The 18,348-nt window shown below is 55.8% G+C and overlaps 1 protein-coding gene across 2 annotated transcripts; it reads right to left on the minus strand.

Moving 5' to 3' along the window:
* Nucleotides 1-341: 341 nt before the first annotated feature.
* Nucleotides 342-8,559, minus strand: RDH13 (retinol dehydrogenase 13). Of its 2 annotated transcripts, XM_084906566.1 has the most exons (7): nt 8,393-8,559; nt 7,350-7,468; nt 5,974-6,129; nt 5,062-5,166; nt 3,878-4,090; nt 2,272-2,373; nt 342-1,335 (listed from the first exon to the last, which is right to left on the minus strand). In XM_084906566.1, the coding sequence occupies exons 1-7, from the start codon at nt 8,455-8,457 to the stop codon at nt 1,127-1,129; spliced, it is 969 nt and encodes a 322-aa protein (XP_084762692.1). In that variant the 5' UTR covers nt 8,458-8,559; the 3' UTR covers nt 342-1,126. The 2 variants fall into 2 exon arrangements, with proteins under 2 accessions (XP_084762692.1, XP_084762693.1); XM_084906567.1 differs by lacking the exon at nt 2,272-2,373 and having other exon boundaries at nt 8,393-8,556.
* Nucleotides 8,560-18,348: the final 9,789 nt, after the last annotated feature.

Below are 18,348 nucleotides of genomic sequence, written 5' to 3' on the forward strand. Positions count from 1 at the left end.
AGAGAGAGGGATAGAGAGTTAGAAACATCGATGAGAGAGAAACATCGATCAGCTACCTCCTGCACACCCCCCACTGGGGATGTACATGCCCTTGACCGGAATCGAATCCGGGAACTTTCAGTCCACAGGCTAAACCGGTTTTGGCTAATGGTTATTGTTTTTTAAATGTATGTGTATCCTGTTTCTTGGATACATTTTTACCAAGGGTTAAAAATAAATAAATAAAAAGAAACCTAGAATGTAAAGAGCAAGATCTAAAAAAAAAAAAAAAAAGGGAAGAAATACATGAGCCCATGGGGACTTCCCCACATGCAGGGAGGAAGTGAAACCTGTGAGTCGGCTGGATTTCTATTATTTTTTATTAAAGAGCAAGTTTGAGAGTCCACGGGGCAAGGGAAGGTCGTGACCCCAGGCCGCCTGGGCCCCCAGCTGCAGCAGCTGGCGGGTTGCTCACCTGTCCAGGGGGGGCGAGACTCGGGGATAACGGGCCAGGTGTGTGTCAGCCTGGTCTCGGGGTACAGCCCTCCGTCCCCCACACCTGGCCAGGCCCTCAGGAAACTCTCCTGGCAGGAAACGCTCAGCACGCAAATCCTGTGAGGTAGTCCGGGCATTCTGCACCCTTTCCAGTTGTGGAAACTGAGGTTCAGAGAGGATCCCAGTGGCGTGCAAGGTCCCACGAGGGACGGTGAACTGGATCAGACACCCTGCCCCCCACCGTGGCCCAGGTGTCAGGGGGCGCTGGCTCCTTCCCCAGCAGTTCCCAGTTTAGGTTCCCAGTTTAGGCCGGTGGCCTGGCTCACCTGTGGCAGCCCCTGGCTCAGGTGCGCGCACCTGCAGCCCAGGCCACAGCGGCCAGAAGCCAGAGGGAGCATGGAAAGGCCGATGCTGCCATCTAGAGGGCGATGTGAGCATGGCAGCCAGCATCCCTCGGTCCATGCTGCCATCTAGCGGCCGCTGCGGGTACGGCAGGCAGGCAGTCAAGGTCCTTCATTTGCAGGCTTGTCCGATGCTGCCATCTAGCGGGAGGCGTGGGCACGGCAGCCAGCCTTGGTCCTGAGGCTCCATCCTGATGGTTTGTTTTCACACCTGCTCCCAGGTATTTTGGAGGGATGTGGGAGGGGACCCCCTACGACACCTTCAAGCCCACCAGACGGGCGCTCTCCGCCCAGAGCCGCCGGGCCACCTCGTCATCCTCGGCCTCGGGGGCCGGCGCCTTCTCCCGGAGTCCGTCGAAGTACTTCCCAGAGACGCCCTCCAGGTCCTCGGCCACGGCCAGGTAGGTGCTGGTCTGCGCCGCCAGCTGGGGGCTCTTCACCAGCAGCCAGAAGATGGGCCCTGCAACCAGCCCCAGAGCGCTCAGTCCTCAGGCATCAGCGAGGGGGACCCCAAAGGCCCGACTCCACCCCAAACGCGGGGCCCAGGCAGGCCAGAGGTGGGCGGGGAGTCCCACTGAGCCCCTCTCCAGGTCTCTGCTCCTGCGGCTCCCTCCCCTTCCCTACCACATCCCTCCGGGAGCTGCCTCCCCCAGGAAGCCCTCCTGGGTTTTCCCAGGCAAATGGAGGCTCTCCCTCCTGTCCATCAGCCCCGAGTCCCCACCATACCCCATCTTGCTCTGAAATCGCCTTTTGTTGTTGTTAGTCCACCCCCGAGGCTGTTTTTCTATTCATTTTTTAAATATATATTTTATTGATTTCTTACAGAGAGGAAGGGAGAGGAATACAGAGTTAGAAACATCGATGAGAGAGAAACATGGATCAGCTGCCTCCTGCACGCCCCCCACTGGGGATGTGCCTGCAACCAAGGACTGAAGGGTCCCGGGTTCGATTCCGGTCAAGGGCATGTACATTGGTTGCAGGCACATCCCCACTAGGGGGTGTGCAGGAGGCAGCTGATGCATGCTTCTCTCCCATCAATGTTTCTAACTCTATCCCTCTCCCTTCCTTTCTGTAAAAAATCAATAAAATATATATTTTTTTTAAAAGATACTACAAATCCTGCACCTGATCAGTGTTCCCCTTTGCACTGGCTGACAGAAATCTCAGGGCAAATAGCTGGTTGATCTCCAGCAGAAGTCTGGAATACGTTTGGTGCCCATTGGAAATACCAATACACCGAGTGGCCGGATGATTATGCATTCAGAGATCATCGTCACCTGGTCACTCAGTGTATATCCCACTGGCCTTAATGCCCTGCAGGAGGTTCCGGGCCACAGGCCGGAGGGCAGGGGCTGGGCGAGGGCACCGGGCCAGAGGGGGCCAGGAGGGGGCTCACCGAGCGTGAAGCTGGAGAAGGCGGAGTTGTGCATGCCCGTGTGCCGGCCCAGCTCCGTCCGGGCCACGCCGGGGTGCAGCGCGTTCACCGTCACGCCCGTGCCTGGGGGAAGAGGGGAAGGAAGGGGAGGGGGGCAGAGGGATGTCAGGTTCGCTCCTTCCCGGCAAGCCTGACGCTGTCCACCCGAGCTCCGGGGCGGCCCGTTTCCTGCCCTGGAACCCGCATCGCCTTGTTGCTCTGAAACCAGGTCTCATCGTGTGAGGTGGCTCTGTCACATGGCTCTGTCACATGGAGCATCAGGAACCCAGACCCCCGGCCCCGCCCCTGGAGGAGGGTCTGACAGGCTCCCCGGTGAGCGGCTCTGCTGGCCCCACCCGCTCCATGAGAAGCGAGGGCGAAGGGCGGGATCTGCACCGTCCGCACTGTGGACGCCGAGGTCCAGCCACTCTGTAACCCGTGCCCTGGAGGTGCCCAGGGTGCCCCCGGCTTCTGTCCACGAGAGGAGGTAGCAACGCCCACCCCCGCGGTGACAGCCGGAAGCATCTCCAGATGTTGCCAGAGGTCCCCTGGCCTGGAGCACCAGGGGCTTCCAGGCCAGTCCTGGAGGAGCAGGGAAGATGGTGTGATTGATTAGTGATGTCTGCTCAGGCACCAGGGGGGAGCCTGGTGGAGTGTGATTGATTAGTGATGTCTGCTTTAGGCACCAGGGGGAAGCCTGGTGGAGTGTGATTGATTAGTGATGTCTGCTCAGACACCAGGGGGGAGCCTGGTGGAGTGTGATTGATTAGTGATGTCTGCTCAGACACCAGGGGGGAGCCTGGTGGTGTGTGATTGATTAGTGATGTCTGTTGCAGGCACCAGGGCGGAGCCTGGTGGAGTGTGATTGATTAGTGATGTCTGCTCAGGCACCAGGGGGGAGCCTGGTGGAGTGTGATTGATTAGTGATGTCTGCTCAGGCACCAGGGGGGAGCTGGGTGCTGTGTGATTGATTAGTGATGTCTGCTCAGGCACCAGGGGGGAGTTTGGTGCTGTGTGGTTGATTAGTGATGTCTGTTGCAGGCACCAGGGGGAAGCCTGGTGGAGTGTGGTTGATTAGTGATGTCTGCTCAGACACCAGCAGGGAGCCTGGTGGAGTGTGGTTGATTAGTGATGTCTGCTCAGACACCAGGGGGGAGCCTGGTGGAGTGTGATTGATTAGTGATGTCTGCTCAGACACCAGGGGGGAGCCTGGTGGTGTGTGATTGATTAGTGATGTCTGTTGCAGGCACCAGGGGGAAGCCTGGTGGAGTGTGGTTGATTAGTGATATCTGCTCAAACACCAGGGGGGAGCCTGATGGAGTGTGATTGATTAGTGATGTCTGTTCAGATACTGATGGGAGCCTGGTGGTGTGTGATTGATTAGTGATGTCTGCTCAGGCACCAGGGGGGAGCCTGGTGAGTGTGATTGACTGGTGATGTCTGCTCAGACACCAGGGGGGAGCCTGGTGGAGTGTGTCATGCATCTGCCTCGTGTGTCCTGGAGCCCATGCCTGACCTCCCAACAGCCCGGGATCACAGCGGACGCTCCAGGCTCAGGGCCACGGGAAGAGGCCCGGCACACACGCACCTTGCAGCCTGCGGCTCAGCTCCCGGGTGAAGAGGACGATGGCCAGCTTGCTCTGGCAGTAGGCCGCCTTCGTGTTGTACTTCCTCTTCTCCCAGTTCAGGTCGTCGAAGTCGATGTGCCCAGCCACGTGGGCCAAGGACGAGAGGTTGATGATCCGCGAGGGGGCCGAGGCCTTCAGCTTGTCCAGCAGTAAGTTTGTCAGGAGGAAGTGGCCTGGATGAAGGAGGACACAGAGAGAACCGTCCTTCAAGTCTGACCATATGCCCGGAGTGGGCTGAGCACACACCTGACCTCACCCTCCCAGTTACGCCTGGTTCTCACCCACAAGCAGCATGGCCCCCAGAGACATCTGGAGATAATTTTGCTTGTCACAACTGTGGAGAGTAGGGGCACCACTGCCACCTAGTGGGTGGAGGCCAGGGATGCTGCTCGACATCCCACCAGGCACAGCAAAGTCCCCGCAAAAGAACAACTAACCAGCCCCAAATGTCCAGCCCTCTGAGGTTGGCTGGGGAGGAGACTGCCTTTTGCCTCCCAAAAATTTTTCTCCAATTCTTCAGTAAATAGATAGAACTTTTGGCTGGGCCCAAGACGGGCCAATGAAAGACTACATTTCCCAGGCTTCTTTGCAACCAGATGGGTCATGTGACTGAGCCCCAGCCAATAGGGTGCAAATGATTGTGTGTGTGTGTGTGTGTGTGTGTGTGTGTGTTAAAGGTTGAGTTGTGTCTCCCTACTCCCTATGCCCCAAAGAAATATATTGAAGTCCTATCCTCCAGAACAACAGAATGTGACCCTGTTTGGAGAGATAATTAAGTTAAAGTACAGGTCATTAGGGTGGGCCCTGATCCTATATGTCCCAGTGCCCCCTGGCCCTTCCTAACAGAAACCCAGGTACATGCAGAGTGACGACAGAAAGATGATGGCCCTGACTGGTGTGGCTCAGTGGATAGAGCGTCGGTCTGCGGACTGAAGGGTCCCAGGTTCGATTCCGGTCAAAGGGCATGTACCTTGGTTGCGGGCACATCCCCAGTAGGGGGTGTGCAGGAGGCAGCTAATCGGTGTTTCTCTGATGTTTCTAACTCTCTATCCCTCCCTCTTCCTCTCTGTAAAAAATCAATAAAATACATTTAAAAAGAAAGAAAGGGGACACCCCCGTCCCGGCGTGCCCAGCGCGGCCTCACCCAGGTGGTTCACGCCCAGCTGCATCTCGAAGCCGTCCTCCGTGGTCCAGTGTGGGCAGCGCATCACGGCCGCGTTGTTGATGAGCACGTGCACCTTCTTCTCCTCTGGAAGACAGGGCGGGGCGAGCGCGTCAGCCCCGGGGCCGCACACTGTCCCCCGACATCCCCGACCCCCGGACCTTCCTGTGGAGACGGGGTATTCGCGGAAGTAACCGAGTAAAGATGAGGTCACGGATCCTCATCCAACTCATCCAAAAGGACTCGCATCCTCCCAGGAAAGGGGAGTCTGACCGGAACCGGTGTGGCTCAGTGGGTAGAGCATCGGTCTGCCGACTGAAGGGTCCCAGGTTCGATTCCGGTCAAGGGCATGGACCTTGGTTGCGGGCACATCCCCGGTAGAGGGTGTGCAGGAGGCAGCTGGTCAATGTTTCTCTCTCTCGATGTTCCTAACTCTTTATCCTTCTTCCTTCCTCTCTGTAAAAAAAAATCAATAAAATATATTATTTTAAAAAAAAAAAAAAAACTCGAGCCTGATCCTAGGATTTGCACACAAAAAAAGTCCAGCCCAGCTGGTGTGGCTCAGTGGCTGAGCACCGACCTATGAACCAGGAGGTCACAGTTCGATTCCGAGTCAGGGCACATGCCCGGGTTGTGGGCTCCATCCCCAGGGAGGGGTGGGCAGGAGGCAGCTGATCCGTGATTCTCTCTCATCATGGATGTTTCTCTCTCTCTCTCCCTCTCCCTTCCTCCTTGAAATCAATAAAGAAATATCTTTTTTTAAAGGGACCAGGGCCAGACAGTAGAGATTCCTGGCTTTGTGAGCTTAAGGGGCAGGCCTGGTTTAATTCCTGGGTCCTCAGAGCCGCCCCCCGCCCCCAGGCCTCCCCACCCGGCCCGCGCCCTGCCGCCTACCCTCAGTGATCTTCCTGGCGAACTCCCGGACGGACTTCAGGGAGGCCAAGTCCAGGTGCCGGGCGTTGACGCGGTGGTTCAGGGTCTCCCCGCGGATCTCCCTGGCCGCCGCCTCGCACTTCTCCATGTCCCGGCAGGCCAGGATGACGTTCCCGCCTGGAAGCCCGGGACGGGAAAATTAAACTAACATAAACCCCTGGCCGCGTGGCTCAGTGGACAGCGCATCGGCCTGCGGACTGAAAGGCCTCAGGTTTGATTCCCAGTCAGGGGCACACGCCTGGTTGCGGACTTGATCCCCAGTGTGGGCCATGCAGGAGGCAGCCGATCCATGATTCTTTCTCATCATGGATGTTTCTTTCTCTCTCTTCCCTTCTTCTCTCTAAAATCAATAAAAACATATGTATATATTATATATATATATATATATATATATATATATATATATATACACACACACACACACACACACACACACACACACTAGAGGCCCAGAGCTTGAAATTCATACTGGGGGGTCCCTCTGCCCGGCCTGCACCCTCTCCAATCCAGGACCCCTCAGGGGATGTCTGACTGCCTCTGGCAATCCGGGGCTGCTGGCTCCTAACTGCTTGCCCACCTGCCTTCCTGACTGCCCCTAACCCCTTTGCCTGATTGCTGATCGCCCCTAACTGCTCCCCTGCTGGCCTGATCGCCCCTAACTGCTCCCCTGCCGGCCTGATCATCCCTAACTGCTCCCCTGCCGGCCTGATCGCCCTTAACTGCTCCTCTGCCGGCCTGATCGCCCCTAACTGCTCCCCTGCCGGCCTGATTGTCCCTAACTGCTCCCCTGCCGGCCTGATCGCCCCTAACTGCTCCCCTGCTGGCCTGATCGCCCCTAACTGCTCCCCTGCTGGCCTGATCGCCCCTAACTGCTCCCCTGCTGGCCTGATCGCCCCTAACTGCCTCTGCCTCATCCCATACCTGGGACCCAGGATTCCCTCCTCCAGCCAGTGGCATCCCTCCCTCTGTCCGGCCGCAGACACCCAGGACCCAGACCGACTCTGCCCAGGCTGCAGCCGCAGGTGCCCGGGATCATGGGGCAGGCGGCTTGTCCCTCTCCCGGGCCACAGCCTGGCTCGTCCCCATTCCCCTCCCCCCAGGGTTGAGTGTCTGAGCTTTTATCGGGTGGGCAGAGGGTGTGAGGGCGTGTGACCGTTTGCATATTAGCTCTTTATTCTATGGGATTTACTGCATTTCCTGTGCTGCACGTTACACCCGTGACTGTGGGATTGTCCCTCCCTGTCCCCCATCCCCCAACGCCCTGCTGCCCCCCAGCCCCCAGCCCCCTAACACCCCCGCCGCCCTCTTGGCCCCCCTCGCCCTGCCATGGGACTCACCTCTCCTGGCCAGCTCCAAGGCAGTCTCCCGCCCGATGCCCGTGTTGGCGCCCGTGATGATGACGGTCTTGCCCTGAAGGGTGGCCTTGCTGGGACAGGCCCCGCCCGCGACGTAGTCCCTGAAGGCAAGAGAGAGCCCCTCCCTCAGCTCCACCACTGGACCGAGCACCTCAGTGACCCCACCCTCTGAGCTGTGCTCCCCGAAGGGCCCCGGGTTGGAGAGGGTGCAGGCTGGGCTGAGGGGGACCCCCGAGCATGAATTTCATGCACCAGGTGTCTAGTATTTTTAATTAAAAAAAAAAAAACACTTCCATCACCACAGTAAGTTCTACTGAACAGCGCTGCTATAGAGCAGCTGGTAGCTGTTCTTTGGGGTTTGTTGGTGGTGTTTGTGGTGTTTGTTTGTTTAATTGTCTAAAGTTTTACATGTCTCCCTTTTCTCCAATTGACCCTCCCCCGCCCCCCAGCCATTCCCACGCCGCCATTCTCAGAGAAAGGGAAACGTCACATGACCTCACTTGAGACAAATGGCAGGGGAGGGTGGGGAGGGCGTTAGAGAGCAACCAAAGGACTTGCACGCATGCCTATCAGCATAACCAATGGGTTTGTTTTGTTTTTTAAGTGAGCTTACACACACACACACACACACACACACACACACACACCATGCAACACGAGCTTTTCCTGCGTGGAGTTGCACAATTCTCCCTGTTCCCCTCATGGCGGACTGGAGAGTTTAGGGGGCTCACGCTTTCCCTTGCACCCCGGGCCAGCCGGTGACATAGGGGACAGCTCCATGACTGAATTCACTGCGGAATGAATGAATTCGCCGGTGAGAAGCCCGGAAGCCGCTAGGCCGGCCTGTTTCCTCTGCGTGACCTTGGTGGCGACCTGCCTCTCGGGGTTTTGGCGCCTCCCCCACGTCCTCCGGGGGGCGCTGCAGGCCGGGGGCTGGCTGGAGGGCGATGACTCCGTGGTCCCCGCCCGGCCTCCCCTCCCCTCCCCTCCCCCGGCTGCAGACACCGGAGCCGGCGCGCACTCACCGGAGCAGCACGGCGCCGCCCACCGCCGTGCCCAGCACGGACACGGGCAGCAGGTAGCGGTTCATGCCGGGCACAGCCGCCGCGCGATCGCTCCAAGGAGCCTGCGACCCGGGATCCACATGGGGAAGGGCAGGCGGCGGGGCTGGAACCGCGGACTTCCTGAAAGGGGCGTGGCTTTGGCGTGGCGTGGCTGACAGGGGGCGGGGCTTCCAGGGCAAGACCTATGGTGTGAGCGCTACGGCTGCTGGGAAATGTAGTTTACTAGACTGTGGGCGTGGTGACGGGGGCGGGGCTTCCAGGGCGGGACCAATGGGTGGGCCGTGAGCGCTCTGGCTTCTGGGAAATGTAGTTTCTGGGGTTGTGGGCGTGGCCAAGGGTTGTGTTGTTGCTAGGGGCGGGGCCTGCGCTGTGTTGGGATGGCGTCATTCTCGTCCTGCTGCAAAGCGCAGCTCAGTTCTGGGGTGAATCCAGCATTCCAATCCTGCGGCTGCCGCTTCAGGACTGTCCTTCTGGGTGTCTTTCTAATACATCAGCCTGTTGCGTCGTCTAAAAATGTGTTTAGATCTTCCTCACAGACGCGATGGCTGAATTTTAGGATTCCGATGCTCAGAAACCAAGACCAGTATACTAGCCTCGGGTTTTCAAACTCCTGGGTCTGAGGGAGGAGGGCTGGGGGCCTGGGCTCCTGGGTCTGAGGGAGGAGGATCTGGGGGCCTGGGCTCCTGGGTCTGAGGGAGGAGGATCTGGGGGCCTGGGCTCCTGGGTCTGAGGGAGGAGGGCTGGGGGCCTGGGCTCCTGGGTCTGAGGGAGGAGGACTGGGGGCCTGGGCTCCTGGGTCTGAGGGAGGAGGATCTGGGGGCCTGGGCTCCTGGGTCTGAGGGAGGAGGGCTGGGGGCCTGGGCTCCTGGGTCTGAGGGAGGAGGGCTGGGGGTCTGGACTCCTGTGTCTGAGGGAGGAAGGGCTGGGAGCCTGGACTCCTGGGAGGGTCTGAGGGAGCAGGGCAGATGACTGGGAGAGAATTTGAGGGGAATTGGAGATAGTCTCTATCTTCATCCTACGGATGGTTATACACCTGACTGCATACATTTGACAAGTCTCAGTGTTCACTTACAAATAGTGAATGCTGCCCTAACCGGTTTGGCTCAGTGGATAGAGCGTAGGCCTGCGGACTGAAGGGTCCCTGGTTCAATCCCCGTCAAGGGCATGTACCTTGGTTGCGGGCACATCCCCAGTAGGAGGTGTGCAGGAGACAGCTGATTGATGTTTCTCTCTCATCGATGTTTCTAACTCCTTCTCCCTTCCTCTCTGTAAAAAATCAATAAAAAATATTTTTTTTTAAATAGTGAATGCCATTACGTGCAAATCACACTGCGATAAAGCTGGCTAAAAAGAAAAACAACCCCTGGAGACGTTTAGGGCTTTTGTTTTGGAAATAACTTGGCAGCAAGTGCTTGGTTTAGTTTGTGATTGGATCGGCTTTGTCAGCAATCAGCAGACATACTTGAGAACGCTTTGAAGTGAAGAATGTCGGACTGACAAATTGTTTCCAGCTGTCCCAAGAGTTTTCTGAGTTTTGGCTCGGACAATGAAGCGGACGGTGGACGTAATGTCTTTGTTTTCTAAACGTGGAGTGAAATGTGTTCGCTTTGGTTCTGCAGCTTTTATAGAGGTAATAACTTTCCTTCTTTGAGAGGTGTGTCTTCTTTCCGGAGTGGGCTGGTAAGCTCTGGGCCCAGGCTCTGTTATTGGAAATTCAGTCTAAGCGTGAGGGAACGCTTCCCAGAGAAAGGGGAACCTTCCCAGAGAAAAGTAGGGTTTTGCAGTATGAGTAGGAGTTCTTCAAAGGGACCAAGTAGAGAGGTGGAATGGCCCATGCAAAAGCTAGCAGTCAGAAGGCAGCTTTCTTGGGGAGTGCCCGATATTTCACATCATAGGAGGTTGGCTCGAAGGAGGAGGCAGCTGGCAAGACATGTGGCTGAAGAGAAAATTTTAAAATTAAAAATAATAATAATAATAACATCAGATACTGCCCTGGCTGGGTGGCTCAATTAGGTGGAGCATCATCCTGTGCACGAAAAGGTTTGATTCCCAGTTAGGGCATATTTGGGAGACAACCAATCTATGTTTCTCACATTGATGTTTCTCTCTCTCTCTCCCTCCCTCCCTCTCTCTCTCCCTTCTTTTTTTAAAAAAAATATCTTTTATTGATTTCTTACAGTGAGGAAGGGAGAGGGATAGAGAGTTAGAAGCATCAATGAGAGAGAAACATCCCATCAGCTGCCTCTTGCACAAGATGAGCGCACAACCAAGGTACATGCCCTTGACCGAAATCAAACCCGGGACCCTTCAGTCCACAGGCCGACACTCCATCCACTGAGTCAAACTGGTTTTGGCTCTTCTTCTTCTTCTTCTTCTTCTTCTTCTTCTTCTCTCTCTCTCTCTCTCTCTCTCTCTCTCTCTCTCTCTCTCTCATTCCTCTCTCTAAAAATCAATAAAAACATATGCTCTGGTTAGAATTTAAATAAGTGAATAAAAATAATACCAGATACTATTTCTTGAGTACCCAGTATGTGCCAAGTGTTTCATTGATGCCACGAACCGAAGAACCGAAGAACTGGTTTGCTGTTGAGGATGCAGTAAGGCTGACTGAGTCTGGTGAGAGGCCTCTGCCCTTTCTGAGATTGTGGGAACTCAGAGCTCCTGGGCCATGGAGGGGCAATGCCAGGGGCTGGAAAAGGTGCCACGGAGCCTGTGGTGAAGATCCCCAGACATGGATCTAGACAGATCTTGTTTCGCATTTCTGATCCACCTCTGCTTTTTTTCCCCCCAAAAAAATATATATATATTTTACTGATTTCCATCGAGAGAAAGAGAGAGGAACAGAGAGTCAGAAACATCGATGAAAGAGAAACATCAATCAGCCGCCTCCCGCACACCTCCTACTGGGGATGTGCCTGCAACCAAGGTACATGCCCTTGACTGGAATTGAACCCGGGACCCTTCAGTCAGCAGGCCAAAGCTCTATCCCCTAAACCAAACCAGTTAGGGCTGATCCACCTCTTCTTAGATCTGTACCTTACCCAGCAGCTTTCCCTCTCTCAACTTCGGGATCCTCTTACCCACTAAAATGACAAAGAGCTGGTATCCTTAATATGTAAAGAGCTCTTATGAATCAATAAGAAGAAAAAAGGCTTGTCTCCAACAGGGAGATGGGAGCATAGGCAAAGGACATGATGGGCAATTTGCAAAAAATAAAACTACGGCTGAAACCAGTTTGGCTCAGTGGATAAAGCATTGGCCTGAGGACTGAAGGGTCCTGGGTTCGATTCTGGTCAAGGGAATGTACATTGGTTGTGGGCACATTCCCGGTGGAGGGTGTGCAGGAGGTAGCTGGTTGATGTTTCTCTCTCATCGATGTTTCTAGCTCTCTATCCCTCTCCCTTCCTCTCTGTAAAAAAAAAAAAAAATCAATAAAAAATATTTTTAAAATAATAATAATAAAAATAATATAAGTGCGTTAAGAAATGTAATGACGCTGCTCAGCCTTACTGGGAGTCAGAGAAAAGCTTCTTGGGATCATAACAACATATTTCCCGCCTATCAGATTGGCAGGGACCAAAACATTGATGATACCCAGTGTCGGCAAGGATGTGGCAAAACAGGTACGCATACCAGCCGATGGGAGTGTCAGTTACTGCAGACTTCCCAACAGCCATTCCGATACCTGGCAAAACCATTCGGGCATAGTTTGGATCCAGCCTTCCCCGTGTAAGAATGTATGTAAATAATGGGTCCTTGGCCCTGACCGGTGTGGCTCAGTGAATGGAGCGTCGGCCTGCAGACTGAAAGGTCCCGGGTTCGATTCCAGTCAAGGGCATGTACCTTGGTTGCGGGCACATCCCCAGTGGGAGGTGTGCAGGAGGCAGCTGATCAATGTTTCTGACTCTCTGTCCCTCTCCCTTCCTCTCTGTAAAATATCAATAAAATAAAATAAATGTTTTTTTAAAAGAAGAAGACGAAGAAGAAGGTTATTGAAATAAATATAGCATAAAATTTAAAAAAAAACTAGGCCCTAGAGTAATACACACACACACACACATACACACACACACATATATATATATATATATATATATATGCTCTGGCTGGTTTGGCTCAGTGGATAAGCATCAGCCTGCAGACTAGACCATCCCAGGTTTGATTCTGGCCAAGGGCACATGCCCAGTTTGTGAGCTCGATCCCCAGTAGGGGGTGTGCAGGAGGCAGCTGATCGATGATTCTCTCTCATCGATGTTTCTGATTCTCTATCCCTCTCCCTTCCTCTCTGTAAAAAAAAAAATCAATAACATATACTAAACTGAAACCTAAATAAATAAATAAATAAAACGGCAGAGGGCGTGGTCTGTGGTTGGCTGGCTCCTGTCCTAGACTTTGGGGGCTGCCATGCAACCAGGACCTGACCCCCCCTGAGGGCCTGGGCACCCCTGGCTGCCGGTGTCATCATACAGCAGCAATGCACGCTGGTTCCACCCGCTGGGCGCCGCCCACCCGGTTCCCAGACACACCCAGGATGTTTCCATCCGCCCTCTGCCCTCCATAGGCAGGGCCTGTTTACATACCGGTGTGGATGTCCTTAATGCGTGCCTGAGTGCTGGGCGCTGTCCCAGGTGCTGAGAGGATTTTCCCACAATGCCCTCTGGTTTCCCCATCCCGGCGTCCGTGTCTCTCTCTCTCTCTCTCTCTCTCTCTCTCTCTCTCTCTCTCTCTCTCTCTCTCTCTCTCTCTCTCTCTTCTCTCTCTCTCTCTCTCTCTCTGCTGTTTTTAGGAAATACATAAAGTTCTTACGGGTAAAGGGGTATCAAGGTTTTTAGGAGTAAAGGGATATCAAGCCTGCAACGACAAACAGTTGAGAGAAGAGGTGTGTGTGAGAGAGAGAAGGAGAGACAGAGAAAGAGAGAAAGATGAAGCAAAAGCACTCATGTTCACTGCTGACCTTGGGGAATGAATTTGGTATACGGGAATTCATATATATATATATATATATATATATATATATATATATATTATTGATTTTGTTTTTACAGCAGGAAGGAAGAGGAAGGGATAGAGAGGTAGAAACATCGATGAGAGAGAAACATAGAGCCTCGGGCCTGAGGACTGAAGGGTCCCAGGTTCGATTCCAGTCAAGGCAAGGCCTGGGTTGCGGGCTCGATCCCCAATAGGGGGCATGCAGGAGGCAGCTGATCCATGTTTCTCATCGCTGATGTTTCTCTCTCTCCCTCTCCCTTCCTTTCTGTAATCAATATATATATTTTTTATGAGATCTTTCTTGGTCACTGGCCTGTAGGCCCAGCTCCTGGCCTCGGAGCCCTTCCTTCCTCTGATCCCGCCCAGACAGCAAACAGCTGGGCCACCGCCCTCGCCGCCTGCCCCGCTGGTCCTCAGCCCCGCCCCTCCCGCCGCTCCGCCCCTTCCCCCCCCCCCCCAACACACACAGCGGGGCTCTCAGAGGGACTCCGAGGGGAGCATGCCCTGAGCCCATGGCATGGGACTGAGGGGTCCCAGGTTCGATTCCCTTCAAGGGCACATGCCAGGGTTGCGGGCTCCATGCCCAGTAGGGGGTGTGCAGGAGGCAGCTGATCAATGACTCTCTCATCATTGATCTCTCTCTCTCTCTCTCTCTCTCTCTCTCTCTCTCTCTCCCTTCCTCTCCTTCCTCTCTAAAATCAATAAAATATGTATGAAAAAAATTGAAAAAATAAAAATTAATGCACATTTTTTTAATTTAATAAATCTTTATTGTTCGGATTATTGCAGCTGTTCCTCTTTTTTCCCCATAGCTCCCCTCCACCTGGTTCCCACCCCACCCTCTGCCCTTACCCCCCCCCCCCCACTGTCCTCACCCATAGGTGTACGCTTTTTTTTTTTTTTAATATATTTTAATGATATTTTAGAGAGAGGAAGGGAGAAAGAGAGAGAGTTTGAAACATCGATGAGAGAGAATCATCGATCAGCTGCTTCTTGCACGCCTCCCACCGGGGATGTGCCTGCAACCAAGGTACATGCCCTTGACCGGAATCGAACCCGGGACCCTTCAGTCCGCAGGCCGACGCTCTATCCACTGAGCCACACCGGTTTCGGCCGATGCACGTATTTTTTTAAAAAATAAAATAGAACACGCTGGTGTCGCCTCCCCAGCCAGAGTGGGAGCTGCTTGGGCTCAGGCTCCGGCAAATCCGCTTCCCTGGAGGCGGCCCCTCCCGTTGCCCTCCTCGCTGCCGCCCTCCCTCGCGGCCACATCGGGGAGGGCCCCACAGCGGGGTCTCCGAGCCCCCCCTCCCGCCCCCGCTGCCTCCACAGATTCCCCCTTCCCCTCCTCCCTCCCACCCCCAGTCCCCAAGGTGCCTCCTGGCCTGAACCTCTCTCGCATTCTCCAAATTCAGGTCACAGCTTACATGCCACCCCACCCACCCCCAGACTGGGCCCGCCCGCCCACCCTCCACCAGCCCTGGCTTCCCCCTCCTTTCCTTTCCTCCCTCGCCGGACACTCTCTGAAGGAATCATTCCTGTGTGTGTGTGTGTGTGCGTGCGTGTGTGTGTGTGTGTGTCTGTGTGTGTCTGTGTGTGTGTGTGTGTGTGTCTGTGTGTGTGTGTGTGTCTGTGTGTGTGTGTCTGTGTGTGTGTATGTGTGTGTGTGTGTCTGTGTCTGTTTGTCTGTGTGTCTGTGTGTGTGTGTGTCTGTGTGTGTGTCTGTGTGTGTGTGTCTGTGTGTCTGTGTGTGTGTGTGTACCCCGGTCTGTTTACCTTCCAGCTCTGCACCACACCCGACAGGATGACTAACCCGTGGGCAGGGGTTTCCTCTGCCCAGCGCTCAGCATGCGCTTGGCACACAGTAGGTGCTCAGGAATCTGCTGCCAAGCCCTGCCGGCGTGGCTCAGGGCTGAGCATCGGCCCACGAACCAGGAGGTCAGGGGTGGGCTCGGTCAGGGCACAGGCCCGGGTACAGGGCGTGCAGGAGGGAGCCCAGCAAAGATTCTCTCTCCCCAGTGATGTTCCTCTCTCTCTCTCTCTCTCTCTCTCTCTCTCTCTCTCTTCCCCCCCCTCTCCGAAATCAATCCAAATATATATTTTTTAAAGAATTTGAAAGAGCCGAAGCCAGTTTGGCTCAGTGGATAGAGCATCAGCCTGCGGACTGAAGGGTCCCGGGTTCGATTCCGGGCAAGGGCATGGACCTTGGTTGCGGGCACATCCCCCGGTGGGGGGTGTGCAGGAGGCAGCTGGTCGATGTTTCTAACTCTCTACCCCTAGCCCTTCCTCTCTGTAAAAAATCAATAAAGTATATTTTTAAAAACAACACCACCAGCCCAGCCCCCTGACAAGTCCGAGGACAGAGAGGAGCACAGAGCCCGGCCCAAACTCCCTCAGGGGAAGGCGCCTGGAGAATCTGGGCGGCAGGCGGGGTCCCCCCGGAGAGGCGCCCAGACGGGGCCCCTGGCTCCCCCGGACTCACTGAGCAAGCCCTGCAGGGTGGGAGCCCTTTGGAATCTGGGAGCCACTCCATACGGTTTGGAGAGCGGGAGAGGAGGAGGAGGAAGGAGCCACCGGGCCCAGGAGGCAGGGCGGGACTGGGTTTCGGTCTCACAGACTGCTCCAGACTTCTGGGGGAGGGGGGACTGGGGTGCCTGCTCCAGGGCAGCCTCCGCCCTCAGGCCCAGGAGCCCAGCCCCCAGCCCTCCGCCCTCAGACCCAGGAGCCCAGGCCCCCAGCCTCCTCCTCCCTCAGACCCAGGAGCCCAGGCCCCCAGCCCCTCCTCCCTCAGACCCAGGAGCCCAGGCCCCCAGCCTCCTCCCTCAGACCCAGGAGCCCAGGCCCCCAGCCCTCCTCCCTCAGACCCAGGAGCCCAGACCCCCAGCCCTCCTCCCTCAGACCCAGGAGCCCAGGCCCCCAGCCCTCCTCCCTCAGACCCAGGAGTCCAGGCCCCCAGCCTCCTCCCTCAGACCCAGGAGTCGAGGCCCCCAGCCCTCCTCCCTCAGACCCAGGAGCCCAGGCCCCCAGCCCTCCTCCCTCAGACCCAGGAGCCCAGACCCCCAGCCCTCCGCCCTCAGACCCAGGAGCCCAGGCCCCCAGCCCTCCTCCCTCAGACCCAGGAGCCCAGGCCCCCAGCCTCCTCCCTCAGACCCAGGAGCCCAGGCCCCCAGCCTCCTCCCTCAGACCCAGGAGCCCAGGCCCTGCCTCCCAGCCAATGCCTCTAAAAGGTCAGTTTCTCCACCTGCACGTGAAGCAAGGGCCCGGCTCAGCTGTATATGAGTCAGTGTCTCAGCCTGGGGCCCTGTGACCTTGGCCCGTGACCCCTCCCCTCCCCCACTCTGGGCTCCACCTGCTCCTCTGTGAATGGGTGCCCATCCCCTTCCGTCTGCCTCCCAGAAGATAAGGGGTCCTTCCCTCGGACCCCAACCCAGGCCAGGCCGGGCTCGGAAAGCATCTGGGAGCCAAAACTGGATAGAGCATTGGTCTGCGGACAGAAGGGTCCCAGGTTCGATTCCGGTCAAGGGCATGTACCTTGGTTGCGGGCACATCCCCAGTGGGAGTGTGCAGGAGGCAGCTGGTCAATGTTTCTCTCTCATCGATGTCTCTAACTCTCTATTCCTCTCCCTTCCTCTCTGTAAAAAATCAATAAAATATATTAGAAAGAAAGAAAGAAAGAAAGAAAGAAGAAGGAAAGAGAGAGAGAGAGAGAGAGAGAGAGAGAGAGAGAGAGAGAGAGAGAGAGAGAGAGAGAAGAAGAAGAAGAAAGGAGGAGAGGAGGAGGAGGAGGAGGAGGAGGAGGAGGAGGAGGAGGGAGGGAAGGAAGGAAGGAAGGAAGGAAGGAAGGAAGGAAGGAAGGAAGGAAGGAAGGAAGGAAGGGAAGAAAGAAAGCATCTGGGACAGGGAGGTGACCGGACTCAGAGCTCGGCCTGCTGACAGCTCCCAGGTGAGCCCAGCCCTGCCCAGGCTCCGAGGCCCTCCCTCGGGGCTCCCCAGCTCCCTGGCCTGGAACACCCACCCCTCCCTCGTCCTCTGGGCCACCCTAGGCTGCCGAACTGGCCCTTCAGGTTCAGCGCCGGCGGCCCCTCCTCCTCTCCCCCCCCCTCCTCCTCCTCCAGGAAGTCTGCCCAGACCTCACCCTCCGCAGCCTCCTCTGAGGTTCCCCGCTGCCCTTTGCATCCGCGTGACAGCACATGCCTCTGTCATCTTTTCCTCTCGGCGTTACCCTGCCAAACGCTCAGCGTGACCTCCGGCCACCCTCCCGGGCTGGGCGGCACAGAGAGGCACAGACACATGCCCGGGGTCACACAGCCAGCCAGGGGCCAGCCAGGGCAGGGAGGCACCAGAAGGTGGAGGAAGGGGCTGCCCTGGGTGATTGCACAGCCCGGGTTCACCTGTCTCCATCGTCACACCAGGCTGGCATGGCTCAGGGGTTGAGCGTTGACCTATGAACCCGGAGGTCACAGCTGGGTTGGGGGCTCCATCCCCATGGTGGGGTGTGCAGGAGACAGCTGATTCACGATTCTCTCTCCTCATGGATTTTTTTTTTTTCTCTCTCTCTCCATCTCCCTTCCTCTCCGAAATCAATACAAATGTCTATATACATGTTTAAGACTCCGCCGTGCATTGGTTGTGTTGCTGTAAATAAACTACTCATTGCCGAAACCGGTGTGGCTCAGTGGATAGAGTGTCAGCCTGCAGACAGAAGGGTCCCAGGTTTGATTCCGGTCAAGGGCATGTGCCTTGACACCCAGTAGGGGGTGTGCAGGATACAGCTGATCAATGTTTCTCTCTCATCAATGTTTCTACCTCTCTATCCCTCTCTCTTCCTCTCTGTGGAAAATCAATAAAAAATACTTTTAAAAAATAAAAATAAATCGCCGAAACCGGTTTGGCTCAGTGGATAGAGCATCTGCCGGAGGACTGAAAGG

Source organism: Pipistrellus hanaki (assembly GCF_964339955.1).
Source record: "Pipistrellus hanaki genome assembly, chromosome: 15".
Taxonomy (NCBI): Eukaryota; Metazoa; Chordata; class Mammalia; order Chiroptera; family Vespertilionidae; genus Pipistrellus; species Pipistrellus hanaki.